Below are 22244 nucleotides of genomic sequence, written 5' to 3' on the forward strand. Positions count from 1 at the left end.
TACACTGCGGGAAGGTGGTTCTCATCTCTCAGAGTGCTCACACACTCATCTGCCCACAGTGTTCACACACTGGCCACCTCCTCCCAAGCCATTTGCTGCAGTCAAGCCTGCCTCACTCTTGTTTCATTGATGGCCACCTCTCTCTCTCCAGAGAGACATTTTAATTGTGTGTTTCCTTTTTTGGTCTGTCAGCTCCCACTCTCAGCCAAACAGCTGGGGAACTTTGGCTGGAATCCAGAATTAACATAAGTTGTTTTTAACCTCTTGATTCAAAGGCATTTTACAAGGCTGCTCTGTATGACCTCCATGCATAAGAACTTGCTATTCAAATAAGCCACCATATGCAAACCACCGACGTCCTGAGATAGCTGTCCAGAGGTGCTTGGCCACGGCCTGGTCCCATGTGACATTTGGGCACTATCACAGAACCAGCAAATTATTCTCACCATTTCTGAGCCAAACACATTCCAGTGCTGTGCTGGAAACAGCAACACCTTGGAGGACCCCCCGGTGCGTTTTGACAGTGTTCAAGCTTTAGTTCTTATTGCTTTAGCGTCCAAGCTCTCTTCTAGTGTAAGACAATCACGTTTCCTCTCTACAGTGGTGTTGCGCTGTATCCTGCTCGCAGCTGTGGTACGGCAATGGCACTGAGCTGCCTGACACGGGCAGGGCTGCTGCCGGAGTGAGAGGGGAGGTTTGAAGCAGAGGTGAGAATCTCACCAATTGAGAGGCTGGTTGTCATTGACGAGTAGAAGGTGCCAACGTTCAGTCGCTCCTCTCTGCCTCGCAGCAGCAACCTCTACTCCCAAGCGCTCAACCGCAGTTACGTCTGAGCTGCGTTTAGCCTGGAATTTACTGATGAAAACGACTTTGAGACCAAAAGTTTGTCTACTTTTTCCAACTTCCTAGCTCTCGAGTGAAGGTATTATCGCTCTCTACAAACCCTACTTCCTGTAAAAAATCAGGACATTTCCACTTAAGAGGTTAAATGAGGACCTGGATACAGATTCGTGAATGTTGCCTTACATAACTTCTCAAGCAAATGTACGTAGTGTAGCGTGCGAGGGTTGTCTGAAGGATACAGGTGCTGTGCCACTTGCAGAGTAAGTATTAGTAAGTGCTCGGCAATGGGGGATAGGCTGTTTATCTTTAATTGCAGGGTCACACAAAGCATCAGCAGTTATTTGCTTGCATGAGCAGCTCTGTCAGCAAGCGGTTATTCAGAGAGAAGCAACCTGGCCTGCACCCCATGTTCCCCGTTTAAGCCATCAGGACATGAAATCTGGAAAAACTACACACATTTGAGCCTGCATGCTTGACAGGCCCCCAAATATTTGTGTTGATTCAGTAATTCAAGAGACACACTGATAATCACAAAACTAAATATCAGTTGGCCTTCATTTTTTCTCATTCAGAGAGGACAGAATGAGAAATTGTTTGTTTACTTTTGGCTTCAATACAAAATAGTGCATTCTCCGAGGCAGCGACCATCCGTTCCATCAATGTTAGCAGAGCACTTACAGCACCGAGGTCCTGGTCCAGGACTGGGGTTGCTAAGCAATATGGAAATACAAATAATAAACGAGTAACAGCCACCTGCAAAAAATTATACGCTGGATTTTACCTTACCATGAAAGCTTTACGTTTCAAACGTCACCTCGTTTGGATTCAAATTTGCTGAAATTAAATTTAAAAAGAAGGAATGATTATTGTACAGAAGGTTTTGAGATATGTAAACACTTCCTTCTCTATTACTGTGATTCACTTTAGGATTTGTTTTCTCTTTAAGGCATTTAAAACACACAGCTCTGTGGAATACAATGGCTGGTTTACTTATTACAGCACAGGCTTGAAACTGCTTAAATACATTTTTCTGTTAATGTGTATTTGCGATTCCTGTGTTTAAAAGGTGACTGTTATTCTGTGTACAAATGTGTTGCTAGCATGATTGATGTCAGAACAGTGTTTGCGCTCCACATCGGAGAAGATTAAAAGCTGCTCGTATGAAATCCTCTTCACAATGCCCAGCAATGTAAACATACCATACTAGGAAATCTCACCAAAGCAGTCTCCTCCCAAGGCCACCTCGGAGTCGCTGCATCTGCTCTGAGCTTGAGCAATGCAGTTGCTACCGTGCGTCCCTTAAGAAGGCAGATTCCTTCTCCGCAGTGTTGGTTTGTAACCCATTGGAAAGGTTCCCATTGACTGTAATAGGCATGCGGTGCTGCTCCGCACCACGTCCCACGTCGAGGGCGTCGGGGCTGCGGCCGAACTGCTCTGAACGTGAAGAGATGAGGGAACACGACAAGATCGTCAGACTTGGGGCTTTAGGAGCAGATTCCGTCTTTGGAATTCGATCCAGACAGTTAAAAACCAAAAGATACGCTCTTTTCTTTAGATTTGTGTCACCCTAGGACCTGTGAACAAGCACAGGGCTGTGGTTCTGTGTAACAGGAAACTCTTACAAACAAAACTAATTTGGGGTCATTCTGGTTTCAAGGGAAATGGTGAGAACTGGGGGAAAAAAAATCCTTTTTTTCCAGTGGGATTCCAATAACACAATTTACTCGAACCCTAGGCATCCACCTCATCCACAGCAGCACTCAGACTCCTGTTCTTACCCCGTGTTGGGAGCCGCAGTACCCTCCATGTGGGCATTTCCACGGCAAAACCCTGAAGTAGTTTGACTTTCATTGGCTTGCAGAGAAGAGGTTCAAGCTTGTGCCGGCTGTAGACCAAATACACCCGTACAGAAACAGTTACACAAAGCTACAATTTGCTAAGCTGCAGCAATTTAATTGCAAATCTGAACCGTTGCCATCAAAAGATTATCCTATGTAGGGATAAACGCTATTCTCAACCTTTGTAAACCACTGGGGGGGGGGGGAGTCTTACTCTGTACTCAAAACAAACAAAAAATGTAATTTGCATAATTTTTTAATTTTTTTTTTCAAGTTGGAGTGCTTTCTCCCTGGATCAGAGGCAGGAGGGTGGTGGCTTCAGAGGATGGACAGGTAAAGCTGCGTGCAAATCCCAAAGTGGCAACTTCTACGGAAACATGTTTGGATTCTGGAGAAATGAAGCAAGTCAAGGCGGTGCCGAGGCAGCAGAGGAAATTATGCTAACCCAAGCTGCAAGGGAGGTGCCATGTTACACAGCTGGGTGCGAAGCTTAGTATTCATTTTTTCATGAGAGCACTCCTTGTGACTCGGTTACTTAGGAGATTTCACTCTGCATTGTTACTTAAGCTCACGATCACTCCATGCTTCGAGATTAATCTGCATAATAAAACATAACAATGACAAACAGAATTGGGGGCACCAGGGATAAACACGGATATTTGGGGTTTTTTTTCAGAAATATTACCTGTGCAGTTCAAGAGTTGGAAATTTTCAAAAGAATCCTGCAGAAAGTCCTTAAGATAAGTGCTGCTGAAACAGCAAATACAGACCAGCGTGGCATTACGTACTATCGGCTCACCTCAGCTATCCATCTTTAATAAACACATAAATAGAAACAATGGTGAAGCTCAGCCTGGTATTGTAACAGCGCCCAAGAAAATACAGAAATGGTAACCCAAGAAAGCATAGCCATCAAAATATCAGTGGCTAAACCATCCAGGCTTCACTTTTTGAAGCTTTGAAAACTCAGTTCCCATTAAATTTATCTTCCAGATGACTTTCCAGATCCCAGCCTCAAGTTTGCACTGACATATACCACATTTTCCAAAAGCCTTTGGATAGTCTCCTGATAGAAAGCATACAGTGTTATTTGACTTTTAGAGCAGAGGACTTAGGGATTATGTCATCAGTGCTCATTTCTGACTTTAAGGCACGATGCTGAACAAGTCACCAGCTCCCTCTTTTTGATTGTTACCAGTCATTTACTGTTGGGAAAACTACCTGCCCCACTGGGATGATCTGAGGCTTCATTGAACGTTTACAAAGAGTTTCAGAACAGGTACAAATCCACATAAAAGGAAAAGTAGTTTTCATACAAGCACTGTTTAAGCATAGACCCCAGAAACCCCTACTAATGGGACCATACTGGAAGGTAACACCAGTATGATGCAGCAGAGGAGGAATATCAGACGGGAAGAAAAGATCCGTCAAGATGACTGTCACAAGTGGAATAATGGAGGTGAGATTAAGTTTGACAGCATAAATACAAGTTCCTACAGACTGGCAGGAAGTCTGGTATACGTTAGGAACTCGAAGAAAGGATAACAACCTCAGCAGAGCCATCAATTACTGCTGAATTATGAGCCCTCAGCATGACAAAGCCAAGAAAAGCACAGAAGATATTTCTAGAGAAAGGCATTTCTAGAAAGATAACGTCACTGTATAACGTACTGTTACCACCCCAGATAAAATTCAGTACAAAGCATCACTGATCAAGAAAGATCAGACAAGTACAGAAGAAGCCGACCAGGATAAGAGCAGATGAATCGGTGAGTGTATCTCTCCAGTGAAATTTAAAAGACAGTTCGGTCTAACAAAGGTAGAGTGGATATGATCTCTCATAAACTCTTTGAAGACATTAAAAAAGCTGCTCATGAGTAAATTCGAACTGGAAGCTGGGGGCAGGGGGGAAAACAATCCAGTCCCGAAGCACAATGTTCTAGGCTTATCTACCGATAAGATCTACTTACGTCTAGAAAGAGCAAAACAGGAGCTGATGGACCTGTGTAATGTTGGGCCTTCAAAGGTACGGGTCGAGTAACGTCAATCCTGTGTAACAAAGTCCAGCAGCAGGTCCACACACCTTCTGTGCCACAGAATGGTGGAAGAGACATTCTTAGAGAAGAGTTCTATACTTCCCAAAATTAATAAGTTGATCTTATATTGTATAAATGTTTCCTTTCCACAACAGACTAGTGTTTACTTTAATTCACCCTAAACATCATCATCTTATTCCTCCATTAACCTAAGCCTTTCAAACTAAACTGAATTATCTGACACATTGATACACTTGTCTTGGATTTGAACTGCAGCAGTGCAACTCGGCCTACAGCTGGGATCGTTATTTCACGGGAAAAAAATACATATATATTACTACGTATGAACTTCTGACTTGATAAGGTACTTGTGCTCTACTTAATATATCCTTCTCTGGTCTTCAGTGTAATAACGCACCCAGCATCCATTATGCTCAAGACAGCACTCACATTCTCTACCATCGTCTTCAATACAGAAAATCCATTTGTATCCTTCTACAGGCAAAATAACTCCAGATGAATTTAAGGACACAAGAAAGAGATTGGCACATAGCTTACAGCATTGCAAGACAGCTAGGGATTAGCAACAACAGGACTTTCTGTCCTGAGCTCAGACTCCACTAACCAGTGCTCAGGGATTCAAGGTTCTGCAAGGATGTAGGTCATGCCAGAGGGGACACACAAAGTCCTGCAGGAGCCTGGAGGCAATTAAAAGCACTGATGCAGCTGAGCATCACCACAGGCAGCGAAAAGGGACTTCCCCTGAGACTGGAAATCACAGGCAAGAACCATCTATTCATCTTCCGTGTCTCTGACAAGAGGGGATGACTTGGTTATAAAGCCTTTAAAAGGCAATGAGTCTCTTCTCAAAAGAGGTCACTGGTTACTGAAATTTTGTTGAAGCATTTAATAAAGAGAAAACCCTTGAATAACAAATATTAATTCCTTTAATCGCACTGGATCTGATTCTTCCAGTAATTGCGTTTGAGGTACCTGACAGTACCAATAGGTAATTCTCATATGCAGAGTAGAGGAAACACTGGCCAACAAGACATCCTTCTGCTAAAAAAGCCCTACTAAAGTTTATTTCTCAGACCAGAAAATAGTTTAATTGTTAGCCAGCAACAAAAGATTCCCAACTTTTGCAGAACTGCCTGTATATCCCTTGATCAAGGAGAAGAGGTGCCACACAAGTTCACTGAGGAGTGAGCTAGAGGAACTTCTCACAAAGTATCAGCTCGGGAGAAACCCACCCCTACGTGCATATACCAAAGTCTACAGCCTGAGTGGTGCAGGCTATTCCCTAGTTGCAGACTCGCTCACTGTTAATGCCACACAAGCTACAATAACTTGACGACCATCAACTTTCATATTAAACAGGTGAGTCTTAAATGCTATGAGCAGACAGTGCAGTGGTAGACAACACAGCATGGAAGTACTGAAGATCCAAATCAAACCCGATACAGAAAGACACTAAAATTGTGTCAGCTGTAAGAAGCTCGCACGCTCACCCGTGGAACATGAGAGGTTGGGAGGGCACAGCAGTCCTCCTCTTGACTAGCTGTGTTGCCTTTCTCCCCCTAGCAAAGCCAGCCGAGCTGCCACAGGTAGTGGATCAAGTGATACTTTGTGGATCCCACCACATGTCAGATTATGATGAGACAGTAAGCCCCCTATCCAAAGAGGATGAAAAAATGGCAACATCTTGCACCACAAAGTTGAAATATCTCAGGTACTGGTTCCACCTGACCTCCAGAACAGGAGACTGGATCAGTCAGGTAAGCAGGGAGACCATGAGAGCAACTTCTGCACCACCCATAACCCTGCAAAACATCACCGAGGCCTTGCCCAGAGTGTTTAATAATACAGCAGCACCAGGGTGGGATCATAAGAGAATCAACTTGTTTCTGCCCTCAGTATTACAACACACACCTGAACTGCTCCGATCTTACCCCTCCCATCATTAAGCTCCTAGTTAGTTAAAACCTACCCAGCCCCTCCCAAATCATGTGGGAAAGGGCCACCTTCAGTCACCCCCAGAGAGGGAGGAAGCACGGATTGGGCAGAACAAGTATTTTTTTCTTCAGCTCATCAGATGAGGGTCATCGTTCTAACTGGATCAGCTCAAGGATGCTGTCCTGTCTGTTCTGTGTAAATGAAACCTGAATGAACCAGCACGTGGGCTTTACATTGGCAGAGGTATTAATTTCAAATCAATAGGAAATACAAAAATATCAATTGGCATTTCAGAGTGAAACATTAATTACTTTTCAAAAGGTGCAGTACACAAATTTCCTGATGCCTTTACAAACAGAAGTAAGTGAATAACATGATTTCATAACATTTATAAAACTACTAAGTTAATTAACAGGGAATCTTCAGAGAGATGATGAAGGAAATTTAGAAGAACCTTGTCTGACACTATTTGCAATTCTCAAAGGAAGGAAGGGACTTCTTAAAAAAAGATTAATTACAAGGTTTTTTTGCTTTACCTTGATATAATTTCTGTTTACATATTTCAGCCGGCTTTGACCTTCAAAATTCTGGCAAAGAACAATTTTCATTAAACCACCTCAGTGGAGGAAGTTGGCAGTTCCTTATTTTGTCTCTGAGGTTAACTGAGAATATTAATTATTTAGCAGGCATGGTCAAACAAAGTATGTGTAAGTCCTATCCAAAGTAACCTTTAATTTATCAAAGTAGACACAGCAAGGGTTGATGTATAGCGAGATCTTCTCCTGTCAGGTCCAATTCCTTTACAGGGTTTGGATGGAGGCTCCAGAATGAAATAATTCCGCAAAAGATGCCCTCTCTCTCTAAGGATACCCTCCCTTCGTTGTGTGTACGTATAACAGCACAATGATAGCAGCTCTTCACCATTCTTTGGCAATGTACCAGTATCATCAACCAAGAAAACTCCATCACTGTCTTGAAGATGGTACAAAATTCAACAATATTAAAACGACTGTGGCTTCTCTTTCTTCAAAGATACATTATTTCAGTGACCTCTTTTCTGTGAAACTGCTCACCTGTTGCTCTTTGCAGCTCTGTTGGACACCGTCACCCACCTGCCCAGCGGAGCTGTGAATACATGAATAAGCAGTTTGGCAAGCAGGAGGAACGTGCTCTGTCTCGTTGTTGGCACAAGCATAGTAGCAAATCAAAGAGGAAAGCATAAGACATATAAATACTCATTTTACGAAAAATATTTCCCTGACAGAGCTATACTTAATAATATAGTAAAAAGGCAATTACACTGGAACATTAATTGCTCAAAAAACAATTAAATATTTTTTTTTCTACAGAGGCAAATTAAGTTTGCCCCACAAAATGAAATTACGACTATTGTATATGACATTCTAACAAAAAGTGATGTGTCCCAAAACATGAGATTGTATCAATGTAACTAATACCGTACTTAAGAGAATATCAAGAACTCCTCCATAGAAAGTGTTTCCATAAAACTAAAATAAATTTGGGTAGACATAAAGGGAAAAATACTACAAAAACAAGTTGTGACCTAGAAAATGTGTGGTAGTGGAAGACTGAAGACACCTAGTCTACTGAGATGTTCTTGTGGAGGACAAATTCTGAGGAGGCAAGGGAATATTCAGACAGACAAATCAAGAACTAGGAATGAGAAGTTAAGCCAGAAAAATTCACAGAGAAGTTAAGCCAAAATAATTCACAGAGCAATAAGGCACAAGTTGAGCACCAAGGGTAGTTACCCCCTGGAATAAAGTACTCAAGGAAAAGACGGATTTAACACTTCGATGCTTTCTCAAGATTGCTTGTTTTTCTAAGCAGCATGCTGTGGTCCAGCCAAAGTTTCTCTTCAAAGTAGCGACCGAGCGAAGCCTTCTGATGTGTTCTGCAGGGGACCACAGCATCTCGTCGCATGACCCACCAGCAGATGCACCACAGCCTGCAGTCTTTCCACCCACCTGTAGGCATGGAACTCGACAGCTAAGAATGTCCTTCTCAAGAACTGTACTCAGATCACAGAATTTTGAAATAGCTCTTTCTTTCTGAGATCAACTGGTGGCTGTTTTTCATACAGTAAATGGAAAAAGGGAGTCCCAGAAGGCAATTCAGAGTCATAAAACAGTATAATCTGTCAAAGTGCCTAATGCTTTCCATTGCTCATCCAATGGAAATGACAATCCAAACCGAGGCACCGCCATTAGGTAGGAAGCTTCCAGGCCACAGAGCCTCTGAAAAAGCAGGGCATCGCAGTTTTGAGAAATAAATGTTTTCAAGAGATACTGCTGAAGGATCTACTTCTTCCATCTTACCTCTTTGAGACCTTCATATAAGAGTAAAACTTTCTTTGCTACAATCTATGCTTTGGCACAGCAGGAAGAAAGAGAAAACGCTGCTATATGAAGTCCCTGAGCTGCAAAGACTGCCTTACGGTGACAGCAGCACGACCGGATCTCCTAAGGAAACGCTCTAGCTCTGTGTCACTTATCTCCGAGAACAACAAGCAGGCACTTCAGAACCCTGCTGGCAACTTGCAAGGCAGGAATTGTGAAAGGCTTCCGACTCCTTACCTTTAAGGCAAGCACAGAAGATTGCCTTCCGCTTGCAGAAGAAACAGAAATGCAAAAGGAAGACCAGGAGAACAGACAGGGCTGGCTAACATCAGGAAAATTATCAGTTTGTGGATTTACATGGAAGGGAAAGATTTATACAGAATAATGGTACATTACATCTGTAAACATCCAGCTGTGTAAGCACACTGGATAGAGATCCCTGGCTGCAGAAGAAAACGCTGATTATTCTACTTGTTAAAGGTTAAATTCTTGGCACGCAAGAGCAATTGGACTTTTTTAATTAATAAAACTTCTCACTGATTGAAACCTTAAATGCCAGTCAAGCTGCTTGAGATTTTGCTGTTTGGTTACTGACTTCATCTAAATTGCACGTATTAATTCTCTGTGGGAATGTGAGAAGGGCTATGTGACCCCTCCACAACCTGTTCTCAGGCTCCCTGTACCATCAAGATATAGGGTCCTCCTCCACATTCGACTGCTGCTGAGTGGATCTTAGTTTCCTTTTAAGTTTAGGAAAGTCACAGAGTGGAAGTGGCACATATTTACCAACATGGCAATAAAGAACCTTTGTTGGATGAGTTGCCTTTAGGGGACTATACCTGTAGAAAAGACACCTATCCTGTCCTAACAAGGAGGGTGGTTCTTTGCACTGTCCTCCAAAGCAGAGGTGATGCTACAACATCACCTTCATCCTTGCTTAGCCCCAAATTCTACATCCTCAATTGCTTACTCCTGTAAGGATGTACAGCGAAATGCAGAACTTACGGTGTACATTGGTCCTGGAAGGATGAAATTGTCCTTGGAAACGCAAAGAAACCTGCAAGTGTCAAGACATTTTAATACACAATGCAGGAAAAAATGGAAAATCAGGAGTTTAAGTTTTTCATAGTCTAAGACTCCTCAAGAAATGAAAATACAGAAGACTGACTTAGAGACAGCTGCTTTGTCCTATCCTCCTCCAATCCTGCGTATTTTGAGAATTATTTTCTAAAGGCACCTCCATAAATCTTGCAGAGGGCTCCATATGGAAAGGGAAGACCATGGTGTATCTGGCTCACAGATGTAAAATGTCCAAATGGACTGTTTTCAAGTATCAGTGGGCTAACATCCCAACTTGAACATGAAGAAAGATGTCTCCCATGAAACTTTATTCTGCTAATACAAGAAAAATAGAAAACACATGAAAATACATTATTTTTTTTTTTAAAAAAAAAACACCCTAAACTACAATTCAGTAAGATTTACATAAACATTTCAGAAGACTTTAAAGATATATTTGAGTATGAAAGAAAGAACATGAAACTCTCCCAAGCAAGCTTTTTCATTCATCTGAGTCTCATGTGGAAGGGGCTGGTACCAGTGTGATACGGCACTATCAAGACATATTCCCTCTACTGCTGTCCCAGTACATCCTTCACACACAGCAGGGTGAACACCAAAGGGTGTTCACAGTCAATTCTTCTGATAATCAGCCTATCCCATGAAACCTACATCTTTCTCCACTCCAAAGGCATGAAAGCTCATGCTAACTATAAAGGACACGTAAGCACCAACAAGCAGAATTTCTTATCTTGTATTTCACAGGACTTCTAGCAATTGTTATACTACAATAAAGGCTAAATCACCCCCAGTCTACCCGTCTCTAGGGTGTTCAGTAAATTTTCTATGACTCTTTAATTTCAAATCACTGAAGACTAAATTTATATAAAAGTAGGTAGGCCAATGCATTGAATACACATACTAATAAAGAGTTTAGTTCCGTTAAGGTTTTACTATCAATAAACAAGGACATAAAGTTGCTATTCTGCCAAACGTGGAGGAAATAAATTCCTTTGTAGGAAGAAGTTTTCTAGTGAGAAGACAGCACAGAAAAAAATCCTTTAGGCTCAGCTTCTTCCTCTCCTCCCAGGCTCACTTTCAACTGTTCTGATCCAGACACAGTGCAACTTAATCTGATGTCACAGGTGAGGTATTTTTCTCTTTATGGTCAACAAATGATATCACAACCACAGGACTGATTTCACTGCAGGACTGAACAAGTGGGTATTTGATGCACAGAATGAAAGTTATTGTTCAAACATAAACAGCAGCAATAATTGCAAAAGTAAAGCAAATAAACAATCAAGTAAATTAATTCCTTCTTGAATCACTGGTCCCATTTTCCAAGACCAAATGATTCTCCTTTCCTATTTCAGAAACCTGAGGGGATGAAAAAGTGTCCAAGATGGTGAAATTAAAAATTAGCTACTGAGCATGAAACATGCAATGATTGCACTTCATAACATTTTTATTGCCTCAGCGTTGTATGAATCACTTCACAGTTCCATAATGTTACGATGAAAAAAATGACACCAATAAAGTCTAAGCAATTGATGTTATGACTTCATCAATCCGAGACTAAAGGCATGCACAGAACGACAAATATTTTCAAGGCTACTGCGAAAACTACCACCTCCTTCTGAAGAAGCACAAGTTTCATCTTTATACCTTTCAGAAGATTGGCCATTGTCACACCAAAAGATGGAATATTGACATAATCCTCAGTATGGCTCATTATGACACAACCTTGCTTTCCCTTTCAGAAACAGTCCAAGTTTGGGTTTCTCAAGAGTTACAAATGCAGCTAATGCACAGTGAGGCTACAGCTAATACAGAATGTTCTCAAATCAGAACATTCCCACTCCTTTGAGGTTTTGCATCAAAATAGTATTATTTTAACAATGACCTGCACTTAGCTTTATTTTTAAAGATCTATACACTCTGGAAGTGTGAAGCTGAATTATCTTTACAATTCCACTAAATCCAAAAAAGTTAAATTTACTGCTACTTAAAACTTCAAGAGGACAATAATCTATGCTTAAGACAACAAAGCAGCATTGTAGTAATCTATCAGACACAGCATCAAAGGTACGGTGTCAAGAAATGACCTCCCACAGGGAGATTGCACCTTCTTTCGACAGTAATGCTCAACAGCTAATCAAATGCAACCTTAAATTCCTTCTACTTATAGTTCAACTTTGACATGACTAAAGAAGTATTTTAGTCTGGCTGTATTTAAAAAAAAACCAAAACAAAACCAAAACCAAATCTCCCATCTCTATAAAGCATCACTAAATTCAAACCTGTTCTGTAACAGCAGAACTTTTTTTTTTTTTTCCCTAACAAATACTAGCTTTCTTCTTGTAATTGAGTGGCTAGACATCTTGACTGAGGTATTAAAATCTCCGGTAGGATTCCTTCCTTTAATATAACAGCTCATTTCCATTATAAAATCATTAATAGAAAATAAAGCCCTTTTTGTTAACTCATCTTCCTCCCTTTCAAGAGTGCCAGAAGCACTTTAATATGGCTCAGGACATGAGTATCACAAATTACAGCAGCAATGTGTGGCAACAAACGATCAGATTATTCACGTAACACCTTCTTCCTTCTTTTATCAAAAAAAGAGAAGTAAATAGTATGCACTGATCTCTCAGGACAAAAAGTCAGTTCCTCTTAAACTTGTGTTTTTCTGATACTTACAAATCCAGGTTTACAGTATGAAGTAACAGCACAGCACAAACCTTAGAATGATGAACGAGGGGTATTACAGGGTGTAATAAAACCTACTTCATTTTATGTCAAAATTCTGTCCTGTTTCACATGATGTACAGGTATGAAGTTAAGCTAGAGGAGGGAAAAGTTAGTAGGTGCCATTGTCACATAAAATCTCCTATGGTGGCTTCATGGCAGACGCATTAAGAACAAAGCGACGCTATGTACAAGCAGGCACAATTAGGGAAGAATTAGTGTACCAACAAGAACAGCACTGGCCATAAATGCAGTATAATGTAGTGAAATAAAATTCACAGTTAATTTATCAATCAGTATTTCAATGCAGAAAAGCATACCCCATTAAAATCCGTATTTTTCTTGGGTAATGCTGGAACACACGAGAACTGTAGGCCCGTTTGCCTACTTGAAACACACACACTGGAAAAGACTTGCATGGTCTTCATATGGGTTCATGGGAAGGGAAAAGACAAGAGTAATGACCAAACATAAGTGCAAAGATACTATTCGTACACATCTGTTATCCATGACGGAGCCCTCCGCATACTGCCTTACAACTACTGTGCACAAACCTGGCTTATTATTAGCAAATGCTTATTTCCAGAAATCCAAACATTTAGTTCAAGTTATAATACAATAAAGAAGTACATTACTTTTAATACATCCTATTCCTTTACTATAACTCAGTAAAGCTTCAAGTGATGCTCACATTAAATGTCAGTGGCACAGTCCAAAGGACACAGCATTAGGTCCCAACAACATCACACTTCAAAGGGAAGTGAACCTTTTTGTGCCACCCAAATACGCCTGTTGAACTCTGCTAAATACTACCTGCTGGACCTGAGCTGAGAGAAACTCCAGGAACAAATGAATGAAGACTTCCAAAATACCTTCCCCAAAGAGAAAACTGAAATTCTTCAGCAATATGCAGCATTAACATCTGATGGGACAAGTCTGTCAAGGAGAAGCCTTAGAATGATGCTGGTTTTGTGAAAAGACTTAGAATCTCTGATTTTTGGGGCCAGGATGGAGTCCTAACTCTAATTAAATTCTAATCTGCTTTTCTGAGGTTTCATAAAATGCTGTCTCAAATAGGCTTACCTTCTAAGAAGTACAGCATGATCTTCTCATTAAAGAATCTATTACAATGAAAACACATTAGTACTAAAGCCATAAAAGACTGAGGAAATCAGGGACATTTTCCCCCAAACTAGTGGATTGTCCTAGTATCACTTTAAAAAAACCTGTACATTCACAAGCCTGCTTGAAAAGTGGGAACTTGCCGTTTAAGTGTTTCTTCAGTGTTATCTCTGTTTTGTTCTTTAATTAATAAAAGGATACATACACTGCCATTATAAACACTAATTTGCTATTTAGCATCCCAAATTTGGAAGCAGAAACATTTATGCACTTCATTAAACACTAGCTAAGAACACTTTGAGATTAAGAGGAGACAAGCTAGGCTGTTAAATGCAGTTTCAGAATACGCATAAGCCACTGTAAAAAGACACTCCTCCTCCTCCTCCTGTCCCTTGCTATGAAGGCTCCCTGACTCCATCCTATTGGCACCAGCCCTTATGAACTGAACCATGAAAATCAGTGAGATCAGACACATCTGCGCAACCACAAGTACCAGTTGAAGGGACGGGAACGCAGGGACACGAGCAGTCAAAGCGGGGTGCACTCTTCCGGCAGCACGGAGTGCTTAGGTTGGCACAAGCCAATCATGAAATTGCACTTTAGGGAGCGCAAACCACATACTTATGCCCTGAATTAAGACATCACTTAAGCACATGGGGTGCTCAGGAAGAGACAACGTGGTGTCCATCTCTTCCAAAACAGGCACTGCAGTTCTAGCATGCCTCCTCCTCCCCCTTCCCCTCTTTCTTCCATCCACCTCAGCCCTTTAAAGAATCCTTGCATCGCTGTTCAAATTATCTGTGCATACAAGACACTGAAATAGGTTTACCATTAGGGTATACCAGTGCTACATGAAGATGATATTAAATGGTTAAGTGTTTCAAATCCAAAGGAAGCTGAAGTGCAGTGGTAGGAAAAAAACACAAATGCTGATACTCAGGAACACACAGCCTGAAAGGTAGATAATCACATCCATATGCACGAAATAAAAGAAAGGTTAACTGAGATCACTAATATAACAAACCCTCAAAATTGATCAGTCCAGGCCCTAAGCTATCTTTACAAACCTTACAAGGTTTGTAACAAGACTTCATGTTATTTTCTTCCGCTTACAGACAATAAGGCATAACTCAGACCCACAACAAATTATTCCTAATCTAACTTCAATGTAGAAAATTATTTTAATTTTGTGCTATAAAAGTGTCCATTGTTAAACTATGGACTCAAAGGAAACAGTACTAAATTTTCTATTACACATAATCTTGTTGTGCAGCAACCTTTAAATCATTTTAAACTACATATACACTAAACAGACAGTGTTTCAAGAACAGTAATATGGACATACTGAAGAGCTTTGTACCATAACCAGAAATCTGAAAAGTACTTCGCTGCCTGAAAAAGAACTACTTTTAGATTTTTTTTTAAATAAATTATTGTGATTTTACAACTTTCAGCTTTGAGTTCTTTGTTTTTTCGTTTGTTTTTTTGTTTGTTTTCTTTAACTGTGATGGCAACTGTGATCTATTTACAAGATAATAAGTGAAAAAGAAGCATTCTTTGTGTGTTTTCGACCAAATATATTGTTAGAGATCAAAACAAAGATTTATAAAAACAAATGATTAAAATTTCAGTTCAGAAAAACACTTTGTAAAATACAATAAAACTCTTTTCAATAGCAAAGTGGATTTTGTACAGTTCTTTCTAGCATCTGCAGATGTTTACTGCAGCCGAGATCCACTAACTCCAGTAAAACAAAAATGTAGGCAAAAACGGTTGGTGTTCGCAGAAATACAGCCTATATACAGAACTGCAGGTAACATACTGCAACTCATTGGAAAAACCTTTGAAAATTCACTGTTTCATTGTGAGTGGACTTACGATATATCTTACATTATTTTAAAGCAGGTTACACCATAGAAAGGCTTTTGACAGAACTGTTCAAAAAATGAATCAGTTACTGGAGGAGAGTAATGCTTGAAGTCAGCTTCTCCCATCAGCAAAAATGTCACACAAATCAAAAACCAACACTTAAGTAAAACACTAAGACTTTATTAAAAATCCAAAATTTATTGCAAGTTGTACTTTGCACTTTCCCTCCTTTCTTCATTTTTACAGGATTTATTGATATCCATGATTTTTTCACAGATGTACTTGTTGACTTTGGAGAGTCTCTGTGCAATTTCAGTTTCATCCACAGTTTCTTGTGCTATTCTATCATACAAACATTCTGGGGAGAAAAAAAAAAAGGAAAGAGCCATTAGGACATTTTTAGAGAAGAATATAGCCCTGTGTTGGGCTACTACTCAAGAGAGCACTGAGTAAGCACTGTGCATATTTGTTGCAAGACAACAGAATATCCCATTGATTCACTGGCCATCTTGTTAAAGACAAGATTTTTTACCAGGCTTGAATCTTTGGCATGACCAACTTCCAGTTATGCTGTGACTACATTAATAGGCTTTCTATACAAAAATACCACTAAATGCAACCTTTTACAGTGCCAGTCTTGCCTGCCTAACTCTTGTATTTGTCCAGATCTCCACAGCAGATTTAGGATCTTCTCCCAGGTGAACAGTCTCACTAGAACTGTTGTTATCTACAGTTCCCTGTGAGTCACTGCTACCATCACACCTTCAGGACAGTAGGTAAATGATAATGGTTAGGAAGAGCAACAGTAACCAGCAGGAGAAGACATTAACTGATTTATTTTATTTTTAAAATCTGTTCAACATACATTAATGTCTGCATTTTTATCAGACGTCCTGACTCTGGGTGTATTTTGCTTTTATCAGTAGACTATTCAGGGCGAGAACCATCTTCTTGCATGTTTGCACAATACACTTTGTGAACTTCACTCGAATACAAAACGCAGGCAATAGTAATAACTGCAAAAGCAACGAGGGCAATGAGAGTTGAGACAATTCTGCTCCACGGAGTCGGTAGTTCGGTGCCAGAATCCTGCAGAGATTACTGAAATCGGAGGTGGTGCAAAACATCTGACTCCTTAGTGACAGGCAGGTTTGGTTTTTTGTTTTCATAACCAAGACAATGGATTTTGTTGTGTAGGCTTCCCAGACTGATTAAACAAACTCCCTTCTGCTTTGCCGAGTAATCTATTCCAGTAGCCGTTTATTGCTTCATCTACAGAGAGCCACAGAGATTATCGCTTAATTAACACGGTTTATAACATTTCTAATGCGTCGTATTAAAAAGTTATGAAAATTAAGTACTATGCACGCTTTGTAGTTCCTTTTGAAACCCATCAGAAGTTTTATAAAAGGTTATTTTGCATTAGCAAGGTTTATAACAGTGCTTATGCATAATACTTTTTATAATTTCTTTATTACATACTACGCAGTAGGGAGTTTTAAGAAGCTAGAGATATTGGACACATTAAGAGTTAATGCTGTCGTTCAAAAATCTATTTTCAATAAGTTAGTTTGTGTCCACAGAATGATGACAACATCCAAAACAATATGAATTTTATGTTGCAAGATGTACTGAATATAAGATAAATAAAATGAATCAGTATGCAGCCTGGCAGCTGAAACGCTGATCATCAGTGAACTATGGTTTGAAATGTGACACCCAAGAAGAGGCATGTCAGAGAACCTGAAGAAACCCAGTGTGTTTGTAGGACATGAACTTGTACTACAACAATCTCAGGAATACTCCCAGGTTGCGGCAGATACACCTAGAAAGGTGAACTTCCAGTAACAAACAGGCTATGTTATTAGTTTAGCCACAATGTCAAACAAAGAATCACTTGACAAAACTAATTCATCAGCTGTGATTCTCAAAGTCAGTGTGACCCAGACAGATTCATGATCCTCACATTTTTTCTTCTTCTTTCTCTTCCATTTCTATGAGGGGCTGCAGAAATAGCAGTTTAGTAGCCACAAAAGGACACTGGCTCAGGGACTCCGAAGAGTGATCTTGGGGTTCTGTTGCTTCTTTGTCTTTTGGCTTTAGTGAAGCATACAGACACCCCTTCGTATTTCTGACTGGCCTAAAGGTTCAAGTAGACCTCAAAGACTAACAAGGAGCTTTATTTCCATCCGTGATGCCTGATTCAAGTCATCGGCCACGTAAACGCTAGCTTCCTCGCATTTTACCATTTGTCCACTTGCTAGTGATTTGTTTTATTTTGTTTTTGTCTCTTGTCCATTTATCCATAATGTAATAACTTATCTGATCATTTCCAGCTTTCCAGGAAACACTGCTGGCATGATGGGGCAAGACCTGCTAACATTGACGCAAATGCAAAGGACACAACGACGTGGAAAGCCATGGTTACGTGCTACCCAGTATCGCTGATATAGAAAGTCTGTCTGCTGCCACCTAAAACATCGGCCATGCAGTTTAACTGGTTCAAGTGGAGATGGTACAGTCTTGAGTAACAAAAAGGGAGTCAAAGACAAGGTGAAATAAACACTGGAAAGAGAAACATGGAAAACCAGGGCATGGAACGGTAGAACTCAAGTGTGGGTAGAGGTTGGAAGCAAAACTATGACAGAAAACAGAAAAACAAGGAAATAGGGAAGAGCTGAATTGCTGGACAGTGTAAAGGTATGGAAAAGAAGAAAGGGAAGGGCCTCATCTCCCTCTAACAATGCTTCTGTTGGAGCATACTCCCAAACTCACTGTAGTCAAACCAAGGGGAGCTGGAAGAAATCTATCATTTAAATGGCTCAAGCAACACAGACTGGCCCTGATTGAAGCAGAAGAGGAAATCCTCACGTAAGTAACCTTGCCAGCAAAGCTGAGGAACAACAGCCTCCAGCAGGGAAACCAGAAAGCTCTTTGTGATGGGCCAGTGGAAAATAACTCAGTTTTACTGCGTGTTTGTAAGCGTGCATCCGGGTAACCAGCTCCCATTAGGAGGCGACGAGGGCAGCCACAGCCACAGAGTGGATTCCTTACGCGGCCAGTACACCATTCTTTGCTACACACGTTAGGATTGTACCAAAAGGTCCCAGCCAGAACTAGAAAATCAGTATGGAACAGCTTGCACTTCCACTTATATTCTTGAAGCAGATTACTAAAAAAAAAAAATCCCATGTCTTTTACTCATTTCTTACAGAATACAAAACGATGACGGTATGAAGATCAGTTTCCAACTTTTCTCCACACAACACAGGCACAGACACACACACACACTCAGAGGAATCATATTTCTTACTTCCAAAACATGGTACTTGCAAGGCAGATGACCACAGCTCCTAAAGAGTTCGTAGTTAAGAGCACATAGCAACTAAGAACCGAAAATGCAGAATAATGAAGCTAAATCAAATACGGAGATTTCTTTCAGCCCTATTATAATTTAGTATGGACACAAAACCTAAAAATTCCATTTCAGTACGTATTCCATGAGGAACCGACTCAGTTCTGACTTAAAAAGAAGACTGAAATACCAAGAGACAGAAATGAATGCAAAACACAAGTATGATGATACAAAGGGACTGAAATTCACTATTCATTTTAAAAAAAGGAGAAGGCCTTCTCTCTCTCAAAGTACTACACACACGGACTCAGGCTTGCAATTACTGAAAGTGTCATTGCAATTTTTCCTGCCAGATAGGTCAGAGATTTACACTTCCTGTTCAAATTCCAATTCAAGTGCAACAATTAATTTGTACTATTTCCATTTTCTCCACTTAAAAGGGTAACGCTATTCTTTCTTGCCTTTGAAAGTATGCGTATTTTTATAGTCACAGCTATAATGGTTTCTGTGTCTCATGCCAGAGTTGGTTACATTCTGGATGAAAGAATGTGGCAAAGCTACTCTCAGGCTTGCTAAAAGGAATATATGCATTTTAAAAATCATTATGTAATAAATGAATTCCAAAACAATGTGTTGCTCTCCAGGCTGAGAGTCCTGTCCTGCAAGTGGTTTAAAGTGATGATCTTCTTGAACCTTACTGAAGTCAATGAACAACTCTTCAGCTGTGAAGGCCTGCGCTGTGCACAGCTATTGCAATGTGTTTTACTTTTCCTGGATACGTATGCATTCCACAATGCAATAGCAATTTGAATTACAGTTTTTAATCAGTTAATTTTATATGAGCTGAAAAGAAGCATCTTTCAACTCAGAGATTAATGGTTAAACTCCAAAGCAGGAAGCAAAAGTTTTCAAATAACCTACCTCTGACAATGCTTAATTTGTGAGGTGAGAGAGGTGGCTTGGGAACGGCATCTTTCTTTTTTTTGGTTGCAACTCCTGTGACACTTCTGTTCTTGAGAACATCTGTTCCCCAAATCATAACCGCTAGATTTTTTGTATACTTTGAATCTCCTTGTGTTACTTGCAGCTGGTGCCATTTCTCCTCATCTACCCAAATTCCACTGCCAAGATGGACCTAGAAGGTAGTAATAATAACAACTTATCTATGGTATGTAGCACACAACAGTATCCAAGTGCTGTAGGAACATTAATATTAGATACTATAATAACAGTAATTAGGGCTGAACAAATCCATTTTCCCTAATTCTGAAACTTTTCCAACTTTGTGGGTCAGGGAGTTCAAGTCAACCTCATATAATATAGTTCCCTTTTTGTATTCAATTCTTCTTACTCTCTATTTCCCTCCCCCCGCCATAGCCTATGTCCTAAAAGACTATGGTCAGGAACAGAGATAGAAGGAGGAAACAGTAAACACATCCTATTACAAAGGTATGCACAGCATATAAACCAAGCAGTTGCACCAGCCTAACTCAGGAGCAAGCTGAAACATTGTCTTCAATATGAAAGCTTCCCTTAGGCTTAAACAGATTTTAACCAAAGCATATTTCGGAGGCAGTAGAGAGGGAAATACTTCCTAAGCTGTATCCTGTATCTGTTGGCAAAATTCACCCTGCTTGTTTGAAGTAACTAGAAGGGGGAGAAGGGATTTTGAGAGCTCCAATTTCAACAGAAGCCAAGAGAGTTTGGACGATTTGTAAAACTTTCAATTCTATCATGAAGTTTGCCTATCATGTACGACCAATCTATCCAGGTGAATACTGTTTTATGGTGAGGCAATGACCCACTGCTGCAACATCACAAGCTTTCCATTATCCAGACAACAGGGAGTAGAGATATTTCACTGAAGTAGTAAAGCAGGATAATATGGGGACTGGGAAATGCAGTGTGAAGTCATTGTAGAGTCTCCAAAAGGAAGCTGCTCAAGTCTACTTGTGCTTATTAGTCTTGCTCAGCATGGACTATGCTGGGTTGACTCCCACAGAGCTATACCGTATCTCTGCTCCAAGATTCCCAGAGCTCCAGACTTAAGATGAATGCAGGATGAGAATCCGAGTGTTATCTTTAGGCTGCCACTGTGTGTGTTGGAGCTGATCATCCTGATAACCAGGACACCGTCAATCAACAGCAAGGAAAATGACTCCACTGGCATCAGCACAGGTCTGACACAAGTGCAACCAGGACGCAAATGCTGGCTCTGTGTGGAACCACGGAGAACATTTTGTAATTGTGTGTCTATGCTCCTAAGACGACAGTGCAGACACCTGAACTGCCTCTGCACACAGAAAGCTTTGTTCACATGGTGATGAACTTCCTTCAGTTGGACCCACATTTGCACATCGTCCATAACGAGCTAATGCGTGACCTAGCTATTCTAATGACTGGTAAGAGTTCACTCACTGGAAAGAAAAAAGATAGAAGTCACTTCCAGATAATCTCTAAAAGTGCAAAATACCAAAAATATGTTATCAATTGGATTGTTACATCCAAAATTTAGGTTTCATAAAATCTAATGGAGGTTCCTTCTGTAGCACTAACACTTTAATAAACACTAACTGCCTCCTAATGATTAAAAAAAAAAATCCTGCAAGTAAAATTCTATGGCAAAACTATACTAGGAGACTCTGTTTGCCCTAACTGTTTTGCTCTTAGTTTTTCATATTTTTACTCCTTTCATGTGGCATTACATAAACTGTGCCTGCTACCCATACAGATCTGAACAGTATCACATAAGTCTCATTAAATGCAATGAAAATTGGACAAAGCTACTGTAAAATTTTATATACCCATAATTTTACTGCCTGTATTCAACCAAATACCATTCTTCCTTTAAATGGAAACCTGCTTTAATTATTAATGAGGGCTATAACCCGAAGAATTTTTTTATTACAACATCATCCTTCAACAGCAACTAGTTGTTTAAAAACTTAAATAGAAAAATATGAATGGTTTGGCTACCAGCTACGTTATAAAAACCAAATGAAAAGTCTAACTTCCCCAAAGTACAAAACTATAAAAAGCAAGCTGACTCTGCTGC

At 40.2% G+C, this 22244-nt stretch overlaps 2 protein-coding genes across 4 annotated transcripts in view; both read right to left on the bottom strand.

Moving 5' to 3' along the window:
* Window positions 1-22244, bottom strand: part of AGBL4 (AGBL carboxypeptidase 4) — a 941572-nt gene that overhangs the window by 335486 nt on the left and 583842 nt on the right. The window lies entirely within an intron of this gene.
* Window positions 15994-22244, bottom strand: part of BEND5 (BEN domain containing 5) — a 32488-nt gene continuing 26237 nt past the window's right edge. For all 3 annotated transcript variants that reach the window (XM_086617124.1, XM_086617123.1, XM_086617125.1), the window contains 2 exons: window positions 20111-20324; window positions 15994-16192 (listed from right to left, as the gene is read on the bottom strand). In XM_086617124.1, coding sequence (XP_086473250.1) covers window positions 16032-16192; window positions 20111-20324 — 375 coding nt within the window. In that variant the 3' untranslated portion in view covers window positions 15994-16031. The remainder of the gene's footprint in view (window positions 16193-20110; window positions 20325-22244) is intronic.

This window comes from Tauraco erythrolophus, chromosome 10 (assembly GCF_009769465.1).
Source record: "Tauraco erythrolophus isolate bTauEry1 chromosome 10, bTauEry1.pri, whole genome shotgun sequence".
NCBI lineage: Eukaryota > Metazoa > Chordata > Aves > Musophagiformes > Musophagidae > Tauraco > Tauraco erythrolophus.